Raw genomic sequence first — 18,899 nt, forward strand, 5'->3', positions numbered from 1 at the left:
TGTTGTAACGGTGTGAGAGTTGAGTGATTTGGGTTGTGATTTGAGTTGTACTTGTAATACTTTGATCCTTATAGTGCAGTGAGTCCCAATTTGCTTGGAGCTCAACGTGGATATAATTTATTCCATTGGAATAAGCGAACCACTGTAAAAATCTTCTGAGTTCTTGATTGTGTTCTTGATTATGTTCTTGATAGATTAAGTCTTGTGATTGTGTTTGTGAGTGGTAATTGTTAGGTTTGAATTCTGTTTAATTTTAACAAAGTTTTTGACAAATGTATAAAATATATTTCCAATAGATAAAAATATGTATAAAATAAAGGTTAAAAAATCACACGTAAATATAATAGAAATATGAAACAAATCCTTTTGAAATATGATCTCAATTTATCTTTTATTCATGTAGGACTTTCATGTCAACCCTCTCTGCTTTATTCATTACCCAATTTAGTAGAGGTGAAACCTAAACTAGATAAAATCGGACACAACTTAATACAAACTAAATCAATAAAAATGATTGTCAATTTGAGTTTTATTAAATTGAATTGTTAATGAGTTGATATGTTAAAACATATTTATTTATTTTTTCGATGATTGGAGTCAATTTGCACATCTCAACTAATTCACTGGACCCCTAAAATTAACGATCGAGTATATTTTTCAGTAGTCATTCTTATATATGTTATGTTGTTTTAATTTTAGTTTTCACTCTTTAATACCTATTTTTTTAGTTTAACTCGTTTATTAAAAATATATTAGTAATTTCATATGAAATATTAAAACTAGTATAGTATATAGAAGACAAATTTTGATTATCCAGTTATTATTTTTAAGTTTTATCCATTGTCACTTTCAAAATTCAAAGAGGGAATTTCTTACTTTTAAGAAATTCTTGTTTCTTTCTTTATTCTTTATTATCTTATTAAAAGCAGTCCTTGGATTCCAATTCAATGGATGAACGCAACCCATATTATTGCCTGATTCGACTCTCCAAAAGTGAATGGATCAATTGATTAATAAAATGATTTTTCATTATAAAAAAAAAGGCACAAAACTTGCAGATTTTAATATGATTTCTTTTTATTTATTTTATCATAAAAGAGATGGCGATTGGATGACACAACAGTTGACTTGTATCTAACTCCGTCAGACAAACACCAACGGCAGAAGTAACGGACACCAACCCATCCACTGCATTCTCTAATCACAAGAAAAGCAAACCCACACGGTATTCCTATCCCCGCGTGAGCGCGTCGTTTTATTATGGCTCCATCAGCTCAACTCATTGACCCAACACGCCAGTTTATTTTTATTCTAAATATGCAACACTCACAATTATTTATGAAAAACAGACAAAAAATCGTATGAATGTACAATATATTTAAGTAATTTTAAAGATATTAATTGAAAACTAATACAGCATATATATTTTTTTTTTTTTCAAAATGCTTTAATGCAAGAAAAAAATATATAAATATATATCAATTATCTTAATATTTTTGCTAAAAAACATGTTTTAAAAGTAAAAATAAATTTTATCAATAAAATATATGGGCATGTTTGGCTTATTATTTTTACCCATATTCTCAATCCTATTCTCCAAATAATGTTTGACACATTATTTCAGAAATATTACCCTATTTTTTAATTACTTTTAAACCCCATAAGGTTATTAATTTCATTAAATGCCCCCTAAAAAAAAGTTTAAAAATTAGTAAAAACACCCCTGTGACCCATACTTGCCAGATTCTGGCAACCACCATCGGTGGTAGCCGGAATCTGTACAATGACCTGCCTGCCGACTAGAAATGGCCAGAAGTTCACCGCTATGGCCTTTTCCGGCCAGATCCACCACGGATATGGCCGAAAAAGACCAGATCTGGCCGTAGCGACGGCCAAAGAAATGGCCATCGTTGACGGTCAACAACGGCCATATCTTTGGCCGTCGTTTTGGCCTTTTTCGACCGTTGTGGCCACGACAGTCCATGGATTTGGCCTTTTCCGGCCAAATCCATGGTGGATCTGGCCGGAAAAGGCCATAACGACGCATTACTACACAGATCTGACCGGTCTGTGTCGTAACGCGATTTTCTGGCCAGATTCTGGCGGTAGTGACCGGAATCTAGCACTGTAGGTGGTGGGGGTGTTTTTGTCATTTTATACATTAGGGTGTTTAATTAAATTAGCAAACCTATGGGCTTTTTCATAAGTTTTTAAATTTTACCTCATAATACTCCCCTATCTAACTACCTAATATTATTCCTAAAATTTTATCTAAAATAATAAACCAAACACACCCTAATATTACTTTATGGTTTTTACTTTTTATATATGCGTTGAGGAATGAGGACAGAAGAGCGAATATATCAGCGCGTGGCTTCACTACGGTTAACAACGAGTGCGATGGTGGTATCGCTGTTTAAGTTCCTACAAAATAAATACCGCTCACGCTACCAGCACAACAGGTTAGAGAAGCTAATCTTGGCGTGCGGGCCAACAACAGGACAGTGAATTAAATACTGGCAGCCCTTTGTTGGATATACATTGGGTAGTTTTGTCATTTTTGTCATCAATTATCACTATAAATTGAGCACGCGGAGCCCTCTCTCTCCTCGCCAATTATCAGATATTCTTCACGTATTGTTAGATTAAAGCCTTCTTCAAGTTTCTGTCAAGGTAATTTCCTTTCTGATGTTTTTCTTAATGTCTTTTATGAGTTATAGGATATTAGGCTTGTTATGGTAAATAGATTTTGATTTCTTTAATTTCGTGAATTAGGGTTTGGTTTAATACTGTTAATCTTGTCAGCTGATTTGTGAACTATTTGCTTTAATTTATTACCATTTTTATATGATCTGATTAATTATTTGAATTTTTTTAATTACGTGGATTTGTGATGGTATTGGTGATTTAGTGTTTTAAGATGTTTTATATTACGATTAGGTTTGCTTGTTTGTGTCTAATCACTGAATGTCTCTGCTGGGATGAAAATCTTTCTTGTTGACGTCTAAAGAGCTTTTGTTTGTAACTCTGTAAATTGTATAACCGAGTCTGTACTACCAAGAATCTCATTACCTTTTTCTATGTTTCCCAGAAATCATTTCTTGTTAATTGTTATCACAATTATTTAATTTAATTTAAAGCTTACACAGTATAGCGAATATGTTCTTTGAGACTATATATATGCTGATGATGATCTACGTATCTTTGAAGACATGTAGGGTATTTATTGTGGTTGCTTCTGTTGTTTTGTGTTTTGTATTCTGATTAGTATTTGTTTTGTCTGTAGATGCAAATCTTTGTAAAAACTCTCACCGGAAAGACAATCACCCTTGAGGTGGAAAGCTCTGACACCATTGACAATGTCAAGGCCAAAATCAGGACAAGGAAGGGATCCCGCCAGACCAGCAAAGGCTTATCTTTGCGTGTAAACAACTCGAGGATGGGCGTACACTTGCAGATTATAACATCCAGAAAGAGTCAACCCTTCACTTGGTCCTCCGTCTAAGGGGTGGTATGCAGATCTTCGTGAAACCCTCACTGAAAGACAATCACCCTTGAGGTGGAAAGCTCGACACCATTGACAATTGCAAAGCCAAAATTCAGGACAAGGAAGGATTCCCCAGACCAGCAAAGGCTTATCTTTGCCGGCAAACAACTGAGGATGGACGCACACTTGTGACTATAACATTCAGAAAGAGTCCACCCTTCATGCTGTCCTTCGTCTCAGGGTGGTATGCAGATCTTTGTAAAACCCTCACTGGAAAGACAATCACCCTGGAGGTGGAAAGCTCTGACACCATTGACAATGTCAAAGCCAAAATCAGGATAAGGAAGGAATCCACCAGACCAGCAGAGGCTTATCTTCGTGGCAAAACAACTTGAGGATGGACGCACACTTGCTGACTATAACATCCAGAAGGAGTCCACTCCTTCACTTGGTCCTTCGACTCAGGGTGGTATGCAGATCTTTGTGAAACCCTTACTGGAAAAACCATTACCTTGAAGTTGAGAGCTCTGACACTATTGACAATGTGAAGCCAAGATACGGACAAGGAGGGTATCCCCGGACAGCAGAGGCTGATCTTTGCCGGTAAACAACTTGGGATGGTCGTACTCTTGCTGACTACAACATCCAGAAGGAGTCAACCCTCCACTTGGTTCTTCGCCTCCGAGGTGGTATGCAGATTTTGTGAAGACCCTCACTGGGAAGACATTACCTTGGAGGTTGAGAGTTCTGACACAATTGACAATGTGAAAGCCAAAATCCAAGACAAAGAGGGTATCCACCAGATCAGCAGAGGCTCATTTTTGCTGGTAGCAGCTTGAAGATGGGAGGACACTTGGCAACTATAATATCCAGAAGAATCCACACTCCACTTGGTCCTTCGTCTCCGTGGTGGTATGCAGATTTTTGTCAAGACCCTCACTGTAAGACAATCACCTTGGAGGTTGAGAGTTCAGATACCATTGACAATGTTAAGGCTAAGTCCAGGATAAGGAGGGGATCCCACCAGACCAGCAGAGGTTGATTTTTGCTGGAAGCAGCTTGGAGATGGAAGGACCCTTGCATTTACAACATTCAGAAGGAGTCCACCCTGCATCTTGTGCTCCGTCTCCGTGGGGTTTTCTGAATTGGTCATGTGCTTATTTGAATCTGGTTTTTCCATTATGTTGGATATGTGGTTGTTTATGTGGTGGTGTTCTGGCCGCTGGCCAATATTTAATGTCTTAAATAGTAGTAAAACTCTATTTTAAGTTTTTTAGTTTTATGCTTGTTGCGCTGTGTTTCTTAGATGCGATATGGGCCTTCTTAGATCATGTATACTTCTAAGAACTTATATTAAATAAATACATATTATGGCGTATATATCCTTGGTGTATGATCTCACTTGAGCCAATGCTTTGTTTGCTTTGCCTGAGTTAATAATAACAGCCTTGTTTTCGTTGTGAAATCATCGAGTACCAATCTTTTGGAAAGTTAATCCTGTAGTCAATCATTAATGAATATATCTTTGGTGCCTTCGGGTTATAAAATTATTTCTGGGTTAAGAATTATAGAAATTGTTACATGATAAAAGAGGGTGGTGAATCAGATACAGGTCTTATATCTGAAATTGAACGTCTGTTTATTAAATGCAATGGAGACGTAGACTCATAAATGAAATGATTTTCAAGACCGCCCAATATGTACATCATATAATCAAATAGAACTGCAAACTCCGCCAATAGAAAACTTTTGTGAACCTACAGACACAAGTCTTATATCATGGACGTTTAGGAGGCAATAATAAACCATGGTAGAAAATACAAGAGGGCGAATCATGTGGAGCAATAGGATTTCCTCACAGTTGAGCCGTTATTAAATTCCAGTAAGGGTTCAACTCAAAGTTTAGACAACTAAGAAAAGCCATTTCAAGATCCTAAAAATGGCTTTTTATTTCAAAATTGCCCACATAATAATTGATCCTGGACAAAGACTTTGTGCTTATCTGTACCAACACTCGAAGCAACCCTTTGCCGGTTCAAACTCAAACATTGAAGAAAGCTGATAATTAAAATTTCATTTACATGTAAAGCGGACAGTCAAGCTTTTATTTTATTATTTATTTTTCATTTACTGTGAATTGTTGTACAATTCCCAAATTAGAGATAATATCCGACTGTAAACGACCTGCCGTTTTGAAGTATCAAACTCGCATTAGAAGAACGTGGAGGTGGAGTCTCTACTAAGACCCGTCGTTCACGATAGATAAAAGATCTGGCTAATCTTGGCGTGCTGGCCAATTTTAACACGTGGCACAATCTCATTGGATTGTTTTCTTTTCAGTCCCTCTTAGGTCGGTATCTCCACTATATATAAGAGCCATAACCCTAGCCAATGCATATCGAAATCGTCCTCTCTAAATTTCTCACAAAAAATTTTCTGTCATCACAGTTGGAATCAAGCTTTTCAAGGTAATTTTCTATTTTGACTGTAATTCTTAATTGATTTGTGAATCATAATGCTTGATCTAGATTTTTGATAATATGTATTGATCTGGAGATTATGAATAATTATACGTTATAGTACGTCTTTTCGAGGTTTCATGTTTTTGATCTGTTTGATTATTTGCTTGAAAGATCGTGAATTTTGATTTAGAACTGCTGAAAAACTTTTTATTGATAGGACGGGGCCTAATTGTTTACCGACCGATCATCAATTCTGATTGATTTTGTGTTATGTCATGATCATTAAAAAATTCTTTTGATTTGAGTTTGTGTTTATGAATGAATTTTTATTCATCTGGATTAGTTCGCTCGCTGTAGGGTTCATTGGAATTATGTGAAATTTAATTTACCTATTTTAGAGCGCTCCAATAATATTTATAGTTTAGGTCCTTTTATGGAATATTAGATATTCCGCGTGCTTTTATTCTATGGTCCTTTCTTTCTTGTTGTGGTATTGTTTGGAGTGCAGATATGGTTGATTATGTGTGCAGTTTCTTGGATGCTGTGAAAATTCTGGGGGGTTTTACAAAAAACTTATTTAGTGTTATGTTCTACAATATGATCAGTTTGAGTTGATGTTTTGTTTTTGTTGATAATTTGTTTTATTCATATTGTTGATGATTAACTGTAAGATGATGAAATTAGGCTTGAAGAAATTCTTATAGATGTTGAATGTGTTTGTGATCATGGTCTGTTTGTGGTTGTCTTAATTGATTGGTGTCTTGCTTGTTTAGACTTTGCTATCTGTGATATCTTAAGTGTTGTTTTCTTTTTGTTCACAGATGTCAAATCTTTGTGAAAACCTTACTGGCAAGACCATTACTCTTGAAGTTGAAAGCTCAGATACTATTGATAATGTGAAGGCAAAAATCCAAGATAAAGAGGGATCCCACCTGACCAGCAAAGGCTTATTTTTGCTGGTTAACAGCTTGAGGATGTCGCACCCTTGCAGACTACAACATCCAGAAAGAGTCCACTCTCCACTTGGTTTCTGCGTCTCAGGGTGGCATGCAAATCTTTGTGAACACTCTCACCGGCAAAACCATAACCTTGGAAGTCAGAGAGTTCAGACCTCTATTACAATGTTAGGCAAAACTCAGGATAAGGAAGGTATTCCTCCGGACCAACAGAGGTCTATCTTTGCTGGCAAACAACTTTGATGATGCCGAACCCTTGCAGACTACAACATCCAGAAGAGCACTCTCCACTTGGTTCTGCGTCTCAGGGTGGCATGCAAATCTTTGTGAAAACTCTCACTGGCAAAATATCACCTTGGAAGTCGAGAGTTCAGACACTATTGACAATGTTAGGCAAAAATCCGGAGGATAAGGAAGTGTATTCCTCCGGACCAACAGAGGCTTATCTTTGCTGGCAAGCAACTTGATGATGGCCGCACCCTTGCAGACTAAATACCAGAAAGAATCAACCCCTCCATTGGTGCTCTCTTAGGGGTGGGATGCAAATCTTTGTGAAGACCCTTACTGGAAAAACTATTACCTTGGAAGTTGAGATTTCTGATACTATTGATAATGTGAAGGCAAAAATCAGGATAAAGAAGGTATCCCCCGCACCAACAGAGACTGATCTTTGCTGGGACGGCAGCTTGATGATGGCCGTACCCTTCAATTAATATCCAAAGGAGTCAACTCTCCACTTGGGCTTCGTCTTCGTGGTGGTATACCAATCTTGTGAAGACTTTAACTGGAAAGGACTATTACATTGGAAGTTGAGAGTTCAGATACTATTGATAATGTGAAAGCAAAGATCCAAGACAAGGAAGGCATTCCACCAGACAGCAGAGGCTGATCTTTGCCGGCAAACAGCTTGAAGATGGATGGACCTTGCTGACTACAATATTCAGAAAGAGTCCACCCTCACTTGGTGCTTTCGTCGCGGGGAGGCATGCAGATCTTCGTGAAGACCTTGACTGGAAAAACCATCACTTTGGAAGTGGAGAGTTCAGACACCATAGACAATGTGAAGGCTAAGATCAAGATAGGAGGCATCCCACCAGATCAGCAGAGGCTTATCTTTGCTGGTAAGCAGCTTGAAGATGGTAGGACCCTTGCTGACTACAACATCCAGAAGGAGTCAACCCTTCACTTGGTCCTCCGTCTTCGTGGTGGCATGCAAATATTTGTCAAGACTCTTACTGGGAAGACAATCACTTTGGAGGTTGAAAGTTCAGACACGATCGACAATGTGAAGGCCAAAATTCAAGACAAGGAGGGCATCCCACCAGACCAGCAGAGGTTGATCTTTGCTGGCAAGCAGCTTGAAGATGGAAGGACCCTTGCAGATTACAATATTCAGAAGGAATCCACACTGCACTTGGTGTTGAGGCTGCGTGGAGGAATGCAGATCTTTGTCAAGACCCTGACAGGAAAAACCATTACCCTGGAGGTTGAGAGCTCGGACACCATTGATAATGTTAAAGCTAAAATTCAGGATAAGGAAGGAATTCCTCCGGATCAGCAGAGGTTGATCTTTGCTGGGAAGCAACTGGAGGATGGGCGCACGTTGGCTGATTACAATATCCAGAAGGAGTCTACTCTGCATCTTGTCCTTCGCCTCCGCGGTGGTTAATATGGTTTCTATGCATGGGTCTCTTGTTTCGGTAGGCTTGTGGTGGTTTCGTTTGTGTGTGTGTGTTGAACTTTGTGACCAATTTTAATGGTTTTGGAATAAGTGTCGAAACTATGTTATATTTTAATGCCTTTTATATTTTCGTACTCTTTTACAATGACGTGAAAATGGCCTTCTATGAGGTGAAGGTCACACTTTGGTTTAATAAATAAGTTTTCTTCATGTGAAAAAATTTTGCGTTTGATTTTTGATTATGTCATTCATGGTATCACTAGATCATCGATTTGTTTTTGGTTACTGCATAAGTTGGATTAGTATTCGAACCATGGAACATTTTCGAGGAGGCTTGAAATAGATCTTTCAGGTAAAAGAATTGGTAGACAAACTAAGCATATGTAATGCCCAATCGCCCTGAGCTTACCGGGCTGTACTCTGTCCATTTGACTTGTAAGCATCTTTACATTGCAGCAAATTGTAGCACTCAGAATTTGTTGAACACCATGAATTGGTCAATTTGTGTACTCCCGTTAAATATTTGATCAAATTACGACCTTAGATGGAACCTCTTAAGGGTAAGACTGTTCTGTTTGCAATTGGCAGCGCCACATGGTAAGTGGTAAGCCGGTTTGTGTTTAAAGCTAAAGTATAATGTGTTTGGTGAGCGTGTAAGATAGGTTTTGTCACAGCGATGATCTGGGTGTGGATCAATTGATGGTCGAGTGTGGATGCATACACGTTGAAATTTCATGCAGATGCTGCCACAATTCTCCTCAACGCTTTTGTTTGATTGTGGGCAAATCACATGGGTTTGCGCTGCGCTCTGGTCGCTGCATATATGCTGTCAGCGGATATGGATTTTATGAATTGCAATGTTAGATGCTGAGTTGCTGACAACATATAATTAATATATGCATACAGAAGATCATTAATTACATTATTATATAATCTTATAAATGCCATATGAGAATTGGGTTTTCGCTTTTATTAACTTGTAAAACACACACACACACACACACACACACACACACACACACACACATATATATATATATATATATATATATAATCATTTACAAAATTAAAATTCTTTAAAAAAAAAACTCAGATTTAAATAGAATATATTGATTATTCATTTGAAAAATATTTTAACGTTCTCATAAATCATAGTGTATATTAATGCATCCATAACTTCCTATTTTGGTTCATACAGAATGCATCTACAAATAAATAAATTTACTTAACGTTGGTTTACTTATTCGTATTTAAAGCTGGTCAAGGATCAATCCCAAGCGGGCTTGGGCCTAGGCCCGTTTGGGACTAGTCTATTTTGGGATCAGTCGCTCATGGGCCTAGGACCGGTCCTATGGGCTTGTAAAATTTTATTTTCCCCTTATCTTTTTTTATATTTTAAGGGCGAAACGAAATTTTATAGGAGGGTTTATGTAATTTTTAAGGATAGATTAGTAAGTTTTTAAAAGTTTAATTAATTTTAAAAAAATAATAAATTAATAAATGGTTAATTTTAACATAAATGTAATATTTACACAATCACACATTCACGCTTCACAAATAAACCTTCCCCCAAAAGACCATTGGCTATGCCAAATTTTAACTCTTACAATTTCTGTCTATTTTCAAATTTATAGGGGGTTTTATGTAATTGTCTAGAGGCTATAAAAAATAAACCAAAAGGGTTTGGGCCGGGCTTGGGGAGGAGGGCCCAATGGAGGGACCGAGCCCTCCTTTTTAGGCCTGATCCAGTTTTGTGACCAAACCTACTAGGACCCGATTTTTGGGCCGAATTTTTTGACCCGGTCCCAAATACTCAGCTCTATTCATATCAGTGAAATCAAAAGATTGAAATTTAATTAGGATTTAAGAAAGCTCGTTAATACATAACAATAACACTACGGACACCGAAATATGTCTACCGAATTTCTGTATCGGCCTATGTGGAACGCGTCTCTCAGTTTTTTTATAATTTTTTTCTAGTGAACGGTCGTCCATCCAATTTGGACGGCCGTTCACTCACATGGACGCCCGTCCATGTTATATGGATGGGTGTCCATATGCGAGAGACGGCCGTCCCTATAATATGGACGCCCGTCCCTATTAAAATAAAATAAAAAAATTTGTAAAAGCTTAGGGACGGCCGTCCATCCATTATGGACGGCCGTCCATATGCGAGAGACGGTCGTCCATATAATATGGACGCCCGTCCCTATTAAAATAAAATAAAAAAATTTGTAAAAGCTTAGGGACGGCCGTCCATCTATTATGGATAGTCGTCCATTAATTTTGGACGGGCGTCCATATTCGAGGGACGGCCGTCCATATAATATGGACACCCGTCCCTATTAAAATAAAAATAAAAAATTTGTAAAAGCTTAGGGACGGCCGTCCATTAATTTTGGACGGGCGTCCACAATTCACCCAAAATATAAAAAAAAAAAAAAAATTTCTTTGGGGAGAGAACGTGAGGTGGAGTCTCTACTAAGACCCGTCGTTCCGATAAGAATAAAGAACTGGACTAATCTTGGCGGCTGGCCAATTTAACACGTGGCACAATCCCATTGGATTGTGTTTCTTTCAGTTCCTTTAGGTCGGTATATCCACTATAAATATAAGAGCCATAACCCTAGCATGCATATCGGAATGTCCTCTCTAAATCTACAAATAAAAATTTCTGTCATCAAGTTGGAATAAGCTTTTCAAGGGAATTTTCTATTTTGTACTGTAATTATCTTAATTGATTTGTTGATCTAATGCTTGATCTAGATTTGATAAATATGTATTGATCTGGAGATTATGAATAATATCGTTATAGGTAAGTCTTTTCGAGGTTTCATGTTTTTGATCTGTTTGATTATTTGCTTGAAAGATCGGGAATTTTGATTTAGAACTCTGAAAAACTTTTATTGATAGGACGGGGCTAATGTTTACCGACCGATCATCAATTCTGATTGATTTTGTGTTATGTCATGATCATTAAAAATTCTTTTGTTTGAGTTTGTGATTATGAATGAATTTTATTCATCTGGATTATCGGCTCGCTGTAGGGTTTCATTGGATTATGTGAAATTTAATTTACCCATTTTATTAGGCGCTCCAATAATATTATAGTTTAGGTCTTTATGGAATATTAGATATTCCGGTGCTTTTATTCTATGGTCCTTTTTCTCTTTTGTTGTGGTATTGTTTGGTGCGATAGGTTGATTATGTGTGCAGTTCTTGGATGCTGTGAAAAATTCGGGGAGGGTTTTACAAAAACTTATTTAGTGTTATGTTCTACAATATTGATCAGTTGAGTTGATGTTTTGTTTTTGTTGATAATTTGTTTTATATATTGTTGATGATTAACTGTAATGATGATGAAAATTAGGCTTGAAGAAATTCTTAAGATGTTGAATGGTTTGGATCATGGTCTGTTTGTGGTTGTCTTAATTGATTGGTGTTCTTGCTTGTAGAACTTTGCTATCTGTGAGATCTTAAGTGTTGTTTTCTTGTTCACAGATGCAAATCTTTGTGAAAATCTTACTGGCAGACCATTACTCTTGAAGTTGAAAGCTCAGATACTATGATAATGTGAAGGCAAAAATCCAAGATAAAGAAGGGATCCCACCTGACCAGCAAAGGCTGTTTTTTGCGGTTCACAGCTTGAGGATGGTCGCACCCTTGCAGGACTACAACATCCAGAAAGAGTCCACTCCTCACTTGGTTCTGCGTCTCAGGGTGGCATGCAACATCTTGTGAAAACTCTCAACGGCAAACCATAAACCTGGAAGTCAGAGAGTTCAGACCTTATTGACATGTTAAGGCAAAAATCCAGGATAAGGAAGGTATCCTCCGGACCAACAGAGGCTATCTTGCTGGCAAACAACTTGATGATGGCCGAACCCTTGCAGACTACAACATCCAGAAGAGGCCACTCTCCACTTGGTTCTGCGTCTCAGGGGTGGATGCAAATCTTGTGAAAACTCTCACTGGCAAAACATCACCTTGGAAGTCGAGAGTTCAGACACTATTGACAATGTTAGGCAAAATCCAGGATAAGGAAGGTATTCCTCCGGACCAACAGAGGCTTATCTTTGCTGGCAAGCAACTTGATGATGGCCGCACCCTTGCAGACTATAATACCAGAAAGAATCAACCCTCCATTGTGCTCCGTCTTAGGGTGGGATGCAAATCTTTGTGAAGACCCTTACTGGAAAAACTATTACCTTGAAGTTGAGAGTTCTGATACTATTGATATGTGAAGGCAAAATCAGGATAAGAAGGTATCCCACCGACCAACAGAGACTGATCTTTGCTGGGAGGCAGCTTGATGATGGCCGTACCTGCCGCATAATTATATCCAAAGGAGTCAACTCTCCACTGTGGTGCTTCGTCTCGTGGTGGTATGCAACTCTTTGTGAAGACTTTAACTGGAAAGGACTATTACAATGGAAGTGAGAGTTCAGAGTACTATTGATAATGTGAAAGCAAAAGATCAAGACAAGAAGGCACTTCCACCAGACAGCAGAGGCTGATCTTTGCGGCAAACAGCTGAAGATGGATGGACCCTTGCTGACTACAATATTCAGAAAGAGTCCACCTGCACTTGGTGCTTCGTCGCGGGGAGGCATGCAGATCTTCGTGAAGACCTTGACTGGAAAAAACATCACTTTGGAAGTGGGAGAGTTCAGACACCATAGACAATGTGAAGGCTAAGATCCAAGATAAGGAAGCATCCCACCAGATCAGGCAGAGGCTTATTTGCTGGTAGCAGCTTGAAGATGGTAGGACCTTGTGACTAAACATCCAGAAGGAGTCAACCTTCACTTGGTCCTCCGTCTTCGTGGTGGCATGCAAAATTTGTCAAGACTCTTACTGGGAAGACAACACTTTGGAGGTGAAAGTTCAGAACACGATCGACAATGTGAAGGCCAAAAATTCAGAAAAGGAGGGCATCCCACCAGAACAGCAGAGGTTGATCTTGCTGGCAAGCAGCTTGAAGATGGAAGGACCCGCAGTTACAATATTCAGAAGGAATCCAACACGCACTTGGTGTGAGGCTGCGTGGAGGAATGCAGATCTTTGTCAAGACCCTGACAGGAAAAACCATTACCCTGGAGGTTGAGAGCTCGGACACCATTGATAATGTTAAAGCTAAAATTCGGATAAGGAAGGATTCCTCCGGATCAGCAGAGGTTGATCTTTGCTGGGAAGCAAACTGGAGGATGGCGCACGTTGGCTGATACAATATCCATGAAGGAGTTACTCTGACTATGTTTCCCAAGAAATCATTTCTTGTTAATTGTTTATCACAATTTATTTAATTTTACATTTAAAGCTTTACACAGTATAGCGAATATGTTCTTTGAGACTATATATATGTTGATGATGATCTACGTATTTTTGAAGAATACATGGTAGGTGATTTATTGTGGTTGCTTCTGTTGCTTTGTGTTATTGTATGCTGATTTAGTGTTTGTTTTGTCTGTAGATGCAAATCTTTGTAAAAACTCTCACCGGAAAGACAATCACCCTTGAGGTTGAAAGCTCTGACACCATTGACAATGTCAAGGCCAAAATTCAGGACAAGGAAGGGATCCCGCCAGACCAGCAAAGGCTTATCTTTGCTGGTAAACAACTCGAGGATGGGCGTACACTTGCAGATTATAACATCCAGAAAGAGTCAACCCTTCACTTGGTCCTCCGTCTAAGGGGTGGTATGCAGATCTTCGTGAAAACCCTCACTGGAAAGACAATCACCCTTGAGGTGGAAAGCTCTGACACCATTGACAATGTCAAAGCCAAAATTCAGGATAAGGAAGGAATCCCACCAGACCAGCAGAGGCTTATCTTCGCTGGCAAACAACTTGAGGATGGACGCACACTTGCTGACTATAACATCCAGAAGGAGTCCACCCTTCACTTGGTCCTTCGACTCAGGGGTGGTATGCAGATCTTTGTGAAAACCCTTACTGGAAAAACCATTACCTTGGAAGTTGAGAGCTCTGACACTATTGACAATGTTAAGGCCAAGATACAGGACAAGGAGGGCATCCCACCGGACCAGCAGAGGCTGATCTTTGCCGGTAAACAACTTGAGGATGGTCGTACTCTTGCTGACTACAACATTCAGAAGGAGTCAACCCTCCACTTGGTTCTTCGTCTCCGAGGTGGTATGCAGATTTTTGTGAAGACCCTCACTGGGAAGACCATTACCTTGGAGGTTGAGAGTTCTGACACAATTGACAATGTGAAAGCCAAAATCCAAGACAAAGAGGGTATCCCACCAGATCAGCAGAGGCTCATTTTTGCTGGTAAGCAGCTTGAAGATGGGAGGACACTTGCAGACTATAATATCCAGAAGGAATCCACACTCCACTTGGTCCTTCGTCTCCGTGGTGGTATGCAGATTTTTGTCAAGACCCTCACTGGTAAGACAATCACCTTGGAGGTTGAGAGTTCAGATACCATTGACAATGTTAAGGCTAAGATCCAGGATAAGGAGGGGATCCCACCAGACCAGCAGAGGTTGATTTTTGCTGGGAAGCAGCTTGAGGATGGAAGGACCCTTGCTGATTACAACATTCAGAAGGAGTCCACCCTGCATCTTGTGCTCCGTCTCCGTGGGGGTTTCTGAATTGGTCATGTGCTTATTTGAATCTGGTTTGTTTCCATTATGTTGGATATGTGGTTGTTTGTGTGGTGTGGTCTGGCCGCTGGCCAATATTTAATGTCTTAAATAAGTTGTAAAAACTCTATTTTAAGTTTTTTAGTTTTTATGCTTTTTGCGCTGTGTTTCTTAGATGCTGATATGGGCGTTCTTTAGATCATGTATATCAGTTCTAAGAACTTATATTAAATAAATACATATTATGGCGCTTAGTATATATCCTTGGTGTATGATCTCACTTGAGCCAATGCCTATTTGTTTGCTTTGCCTGAGTTAATAATAACAGCCTTGTTTTCGTTCGTGAAATCATCGAGTACCAATCTTTTGAGGAAGTTAATCCTGTAGTCAATCCTTATGAAACAGTTTTGTCCTTCGGGTTATAAATTACTTTTCTGGGGTTTAAGAATTTTATAGAAATTTGTTACATGATAAAAGAGGGTGGTGAATCAGGATACAGGTCTTATATCTGAAATTGAAGTCTATGTTTATTAAAATGCAATTGGAGACGTAGACTCATAAAATGAAATGAATTTTCCAAGACCGCCCAATATGTACATCATTAATCAAATAGAACTGCAAACTCCTGCCAATAGAAAACTTTTGTGAACCTACAGACACAAGTCTTATATCATGGACGTTTAGGAGCACATAAACCATGGGTAGAAAATACAAGAAGGGGCAGAATCATGTGGAGCAATAGGATTTCCTCACAGTTGAGCCGTTTATTAAACTTCCAGTAGGGTTCAACTCAAAGTTTAGACAACTAAGAAAAGCCATCTTCAAGATCCTAAAAATGGCTTTTTATTTCAAAATTGCCCACATAATAACTTTGATCCTGGACAAAGACTTTGTGCTTATCTGTACCAACACTCGAAGCAACCCTTTGCTTACGGTTCAAACTCAAACATTGAAGAAAGCTGATATATTAAAATTCTCATTTACATGTAAAGCGACAGTCAAGCTTTTATTTTATTTATTTATTTTTCAATTTACTGTGAATTGTTGTACAATTCCAAAATTAGAGTAATAATCCGACTGTAAAACGACCTGCCGTTTTGAAGTATCGTGTAGATTTCCCGTGTCAAACTCGCATTGGAAGAACGTTGAGGTGGAGTCTCTACTAAGACCCGTCGTTCACGATAAGAATAAAAGAATCTGGACCAATCTTGGCGTGCTGGCCAATTTTAACACGTGGCACAATCTCATTGGATTTGTTTTCTTTTCAGTTCCTCATTAGGTCGGTTATCTCCACTATAAATATAAGAGCCATAACCCTAGCCAATGCATATCGAAATCGTCCTCTCTAAATTTCTCACAAAAATTTTCTGTCATTCAAGGTTGGAATCAAGCTTTTCAAGGTAATTTTCTATTTTGTACTGTAATTATCTTAATTGATTTGTTGAATCATAATGCTTGATCTAGATTTTTGATAAATATGTATTTGATCTGGAGATTATGAATAATTATACGTTATAGGTACGTCTTTTCGAGGTTTCATGTTTTTGATCTGTTTGATTATTTGCTTGAAAGATCGTGAATTTTGATTTAGAACTGCTGAAAAACTTTTTATTGATAGGACGGGGCTAATTGTTTACCGACCGATCATCAATTCTGATTGATTTTGTGTTATGTCATGATCATTAAAAAATTCCTTTTGATTTTGATTTGTGATTTATGAATGAATTTTTATTCATCTGGANCATTAACTTCAGCTTTGTATTATATAGGTTAAAATATGGTACATATATTCGAGCTCCCTTCAAACTCCAGAAGGCAATTACTTCAACTCCTCTTCTTCACTTCCTTCTCACATTTTTTCGGCTCAGAAGTTGAATTTCGATCTTCCCTTCGCCTTGGGGAATTTTATTTAAGTTTTGTGAACGGATCATTATCCTAATTACATGTATCATTAAGATCACCAGATTAATTATTACCTTGAACCATGCATATATATATATATATATATGAGTTAATTAACCAAATCAACAGGCTCTTAATATGCAAGAAGATAAACTAGAACCTCTTTGTGCATTAAAGAAACTTTCGATTACATAGCCTCTCAACTCTACGTACAAACACTTCACTCTCACACACACACGATAATGTGCTTATTCCTACTAGCTCTAAGTCACCCTACTCTCCAGCCAAAATGCCAAAGCACCAAGTGAACTTTATTACACATTGTTTTCTGCACATTCTCTACTAAAAAGATAATTAGTAAGGTGAACGGAAGTCACACCCTTCCCTGGGTTGAATGTTGCACCGACTAGGAATCTCACTGGCGATTTCGATGACTTCTCTAATCTCCTCACCTCTGAGTTGTCCCTGCTGCTGCTGTTGCTTCACCACTTGCTCCAATCCCTGGCATCGGCATCTGTTGTCCAAGTCCTGCAATTGCTGGCAGCATTGTCGAAGGTGTTGTTGTTGTGGGTTGACTATGTCACGGCTGGCCCAGGATTGTTGGCCTTGAACCTCCTGCATCAGGTGCATCTTGCAGTGCCTGAGCTGCTGCTGCCTTCGGATTTGTTCTTGGCAACTCTGTTGCCGGCCGCTGGGGTTCTCTTCGTCAATCTCGATTGTGGCGCGGTAGATGGAGGCATTGGCAACGAGGAGGAAAAGGGCGAAGGAAGCTAGAAGGAGAGTGAGCTTTGCCATTTCTGTATTGTCTGTTTTTGTGGGCTCTTGGTGAGGATTTGGAGTGGTGGTGAAGGGAATTTATAGGAGAGTAAGGGGTTTGCATGGCGATAACGTGTAAGATTTGGTGTTCAGGTGAAGGAGTTGGTGGTTTTGACTCATGGTCACACGTAGATTTTTCATGCAATTGCTGGCACAAGTACTATTTATTCTCTTTAGATAGGAGAAAAGAGGCCGGAGCCATTGCTTTGGGAGTCATTCAAAAATGATTTTCAATTAATCAAACAGAGAATTATTTTCAATAAGTTTTAATTCCTCAGATATTATTACTACAATATTTGCTACTATAGGGATCCCTTACTATATATCCCGAGATAACACTTCATAAAACATAACCGCAATTATAATGAGATACCCATTTAATTGTTGTTATGCCTGAAAATATAGGACTGATGCAAGACTCAGTCAGCATAAAAAATCAGAGCTTAAGTAGGCCCGCAGTCAGTCAGAAACCGCCATGTCATTTAATGACATGGACAGCATGCTCGCGTCAGGACAGTGGGTGCACGTCAGACCAACCAGGACCTATAATGATTCCACGTGTCCAATCCCTACACCAAATCGTGTAAATCACTCTGGAAGGTGAGCAATGAGACATAAAAAAGGAGTTGCATGGATAATCCCACTAACTCACAGATTTAGTAATGATAACCTTAATCCATCCCACTATAAATTAAGGGCTCTTCTCTCGTTTGTGGGATTCGCTCATTCTACTCTTTATTAGCTACTCTCTCTTAAGAATATATAGCATTCTCTCTCTTATATAATCATTTGTAAGTCAGTCCGTTAAACGCGACCTGACCTCTATCATTAATACAAAACTCAGTAGACATAGGATTTGCTTTCTTAGCATTCAAACCACTTTAAACGATGTTTTCTATTGTTTTTATCTCTTTCTTTTCATTCACGCGTGTCTTCTAGACCCACTCAGTATTTCACACGTACATTTGGTTGATGTCAAAATCAC

At 38.6% G+C, this 18,899-nt stretch overlaps 1 protein-coding gene and 1 pseudogene across 1 annotated transcript; one reads left to right on the forward strand and one right to left on the reverse strand.

The window, feature by feature from the left end:
* The first annotated feature begins 3,286 nt into the window (after positions 1-3,286).
* On the forward strand, positions 3,287-15,267 carry LOC116141701 (annotated as a pseudogene).
* Positions 15,268-17,452: 2,185 nt separating this feature from the next.
* Positions 17,453-17,893, reverse strand: LOC116141571 (2S sulfur-rich seed storage protein 2-like). The gene has a single exon (XM_031427059.1). The coding sequence runs from the start codon at positions 17,891-17,893 to the stop codon at positions 17,453-17,455; it is 441 nt and encodes a 146-aa protein (XP_031282919.1).
* Positions 17,894-18,899: the final 1,006 nt, after the last annotated feature.

Source organism: Pistacia vera, unplaced genomic scaffold (assembly GCF_008641045.1).
Source record: "Pistacia vera cultivar Batoury unplaced genomic scaffold, PisVer_v2 Contig40, whole genome shotgun sequence".
In the NCBI taxonomy this organism is placed as follows: Eukaryota; Viridiplantae; Streptophyta; class Magnoliopsida; order Sapindales; family Anacardiaceae; genus Pistacia; species Pistacia vera.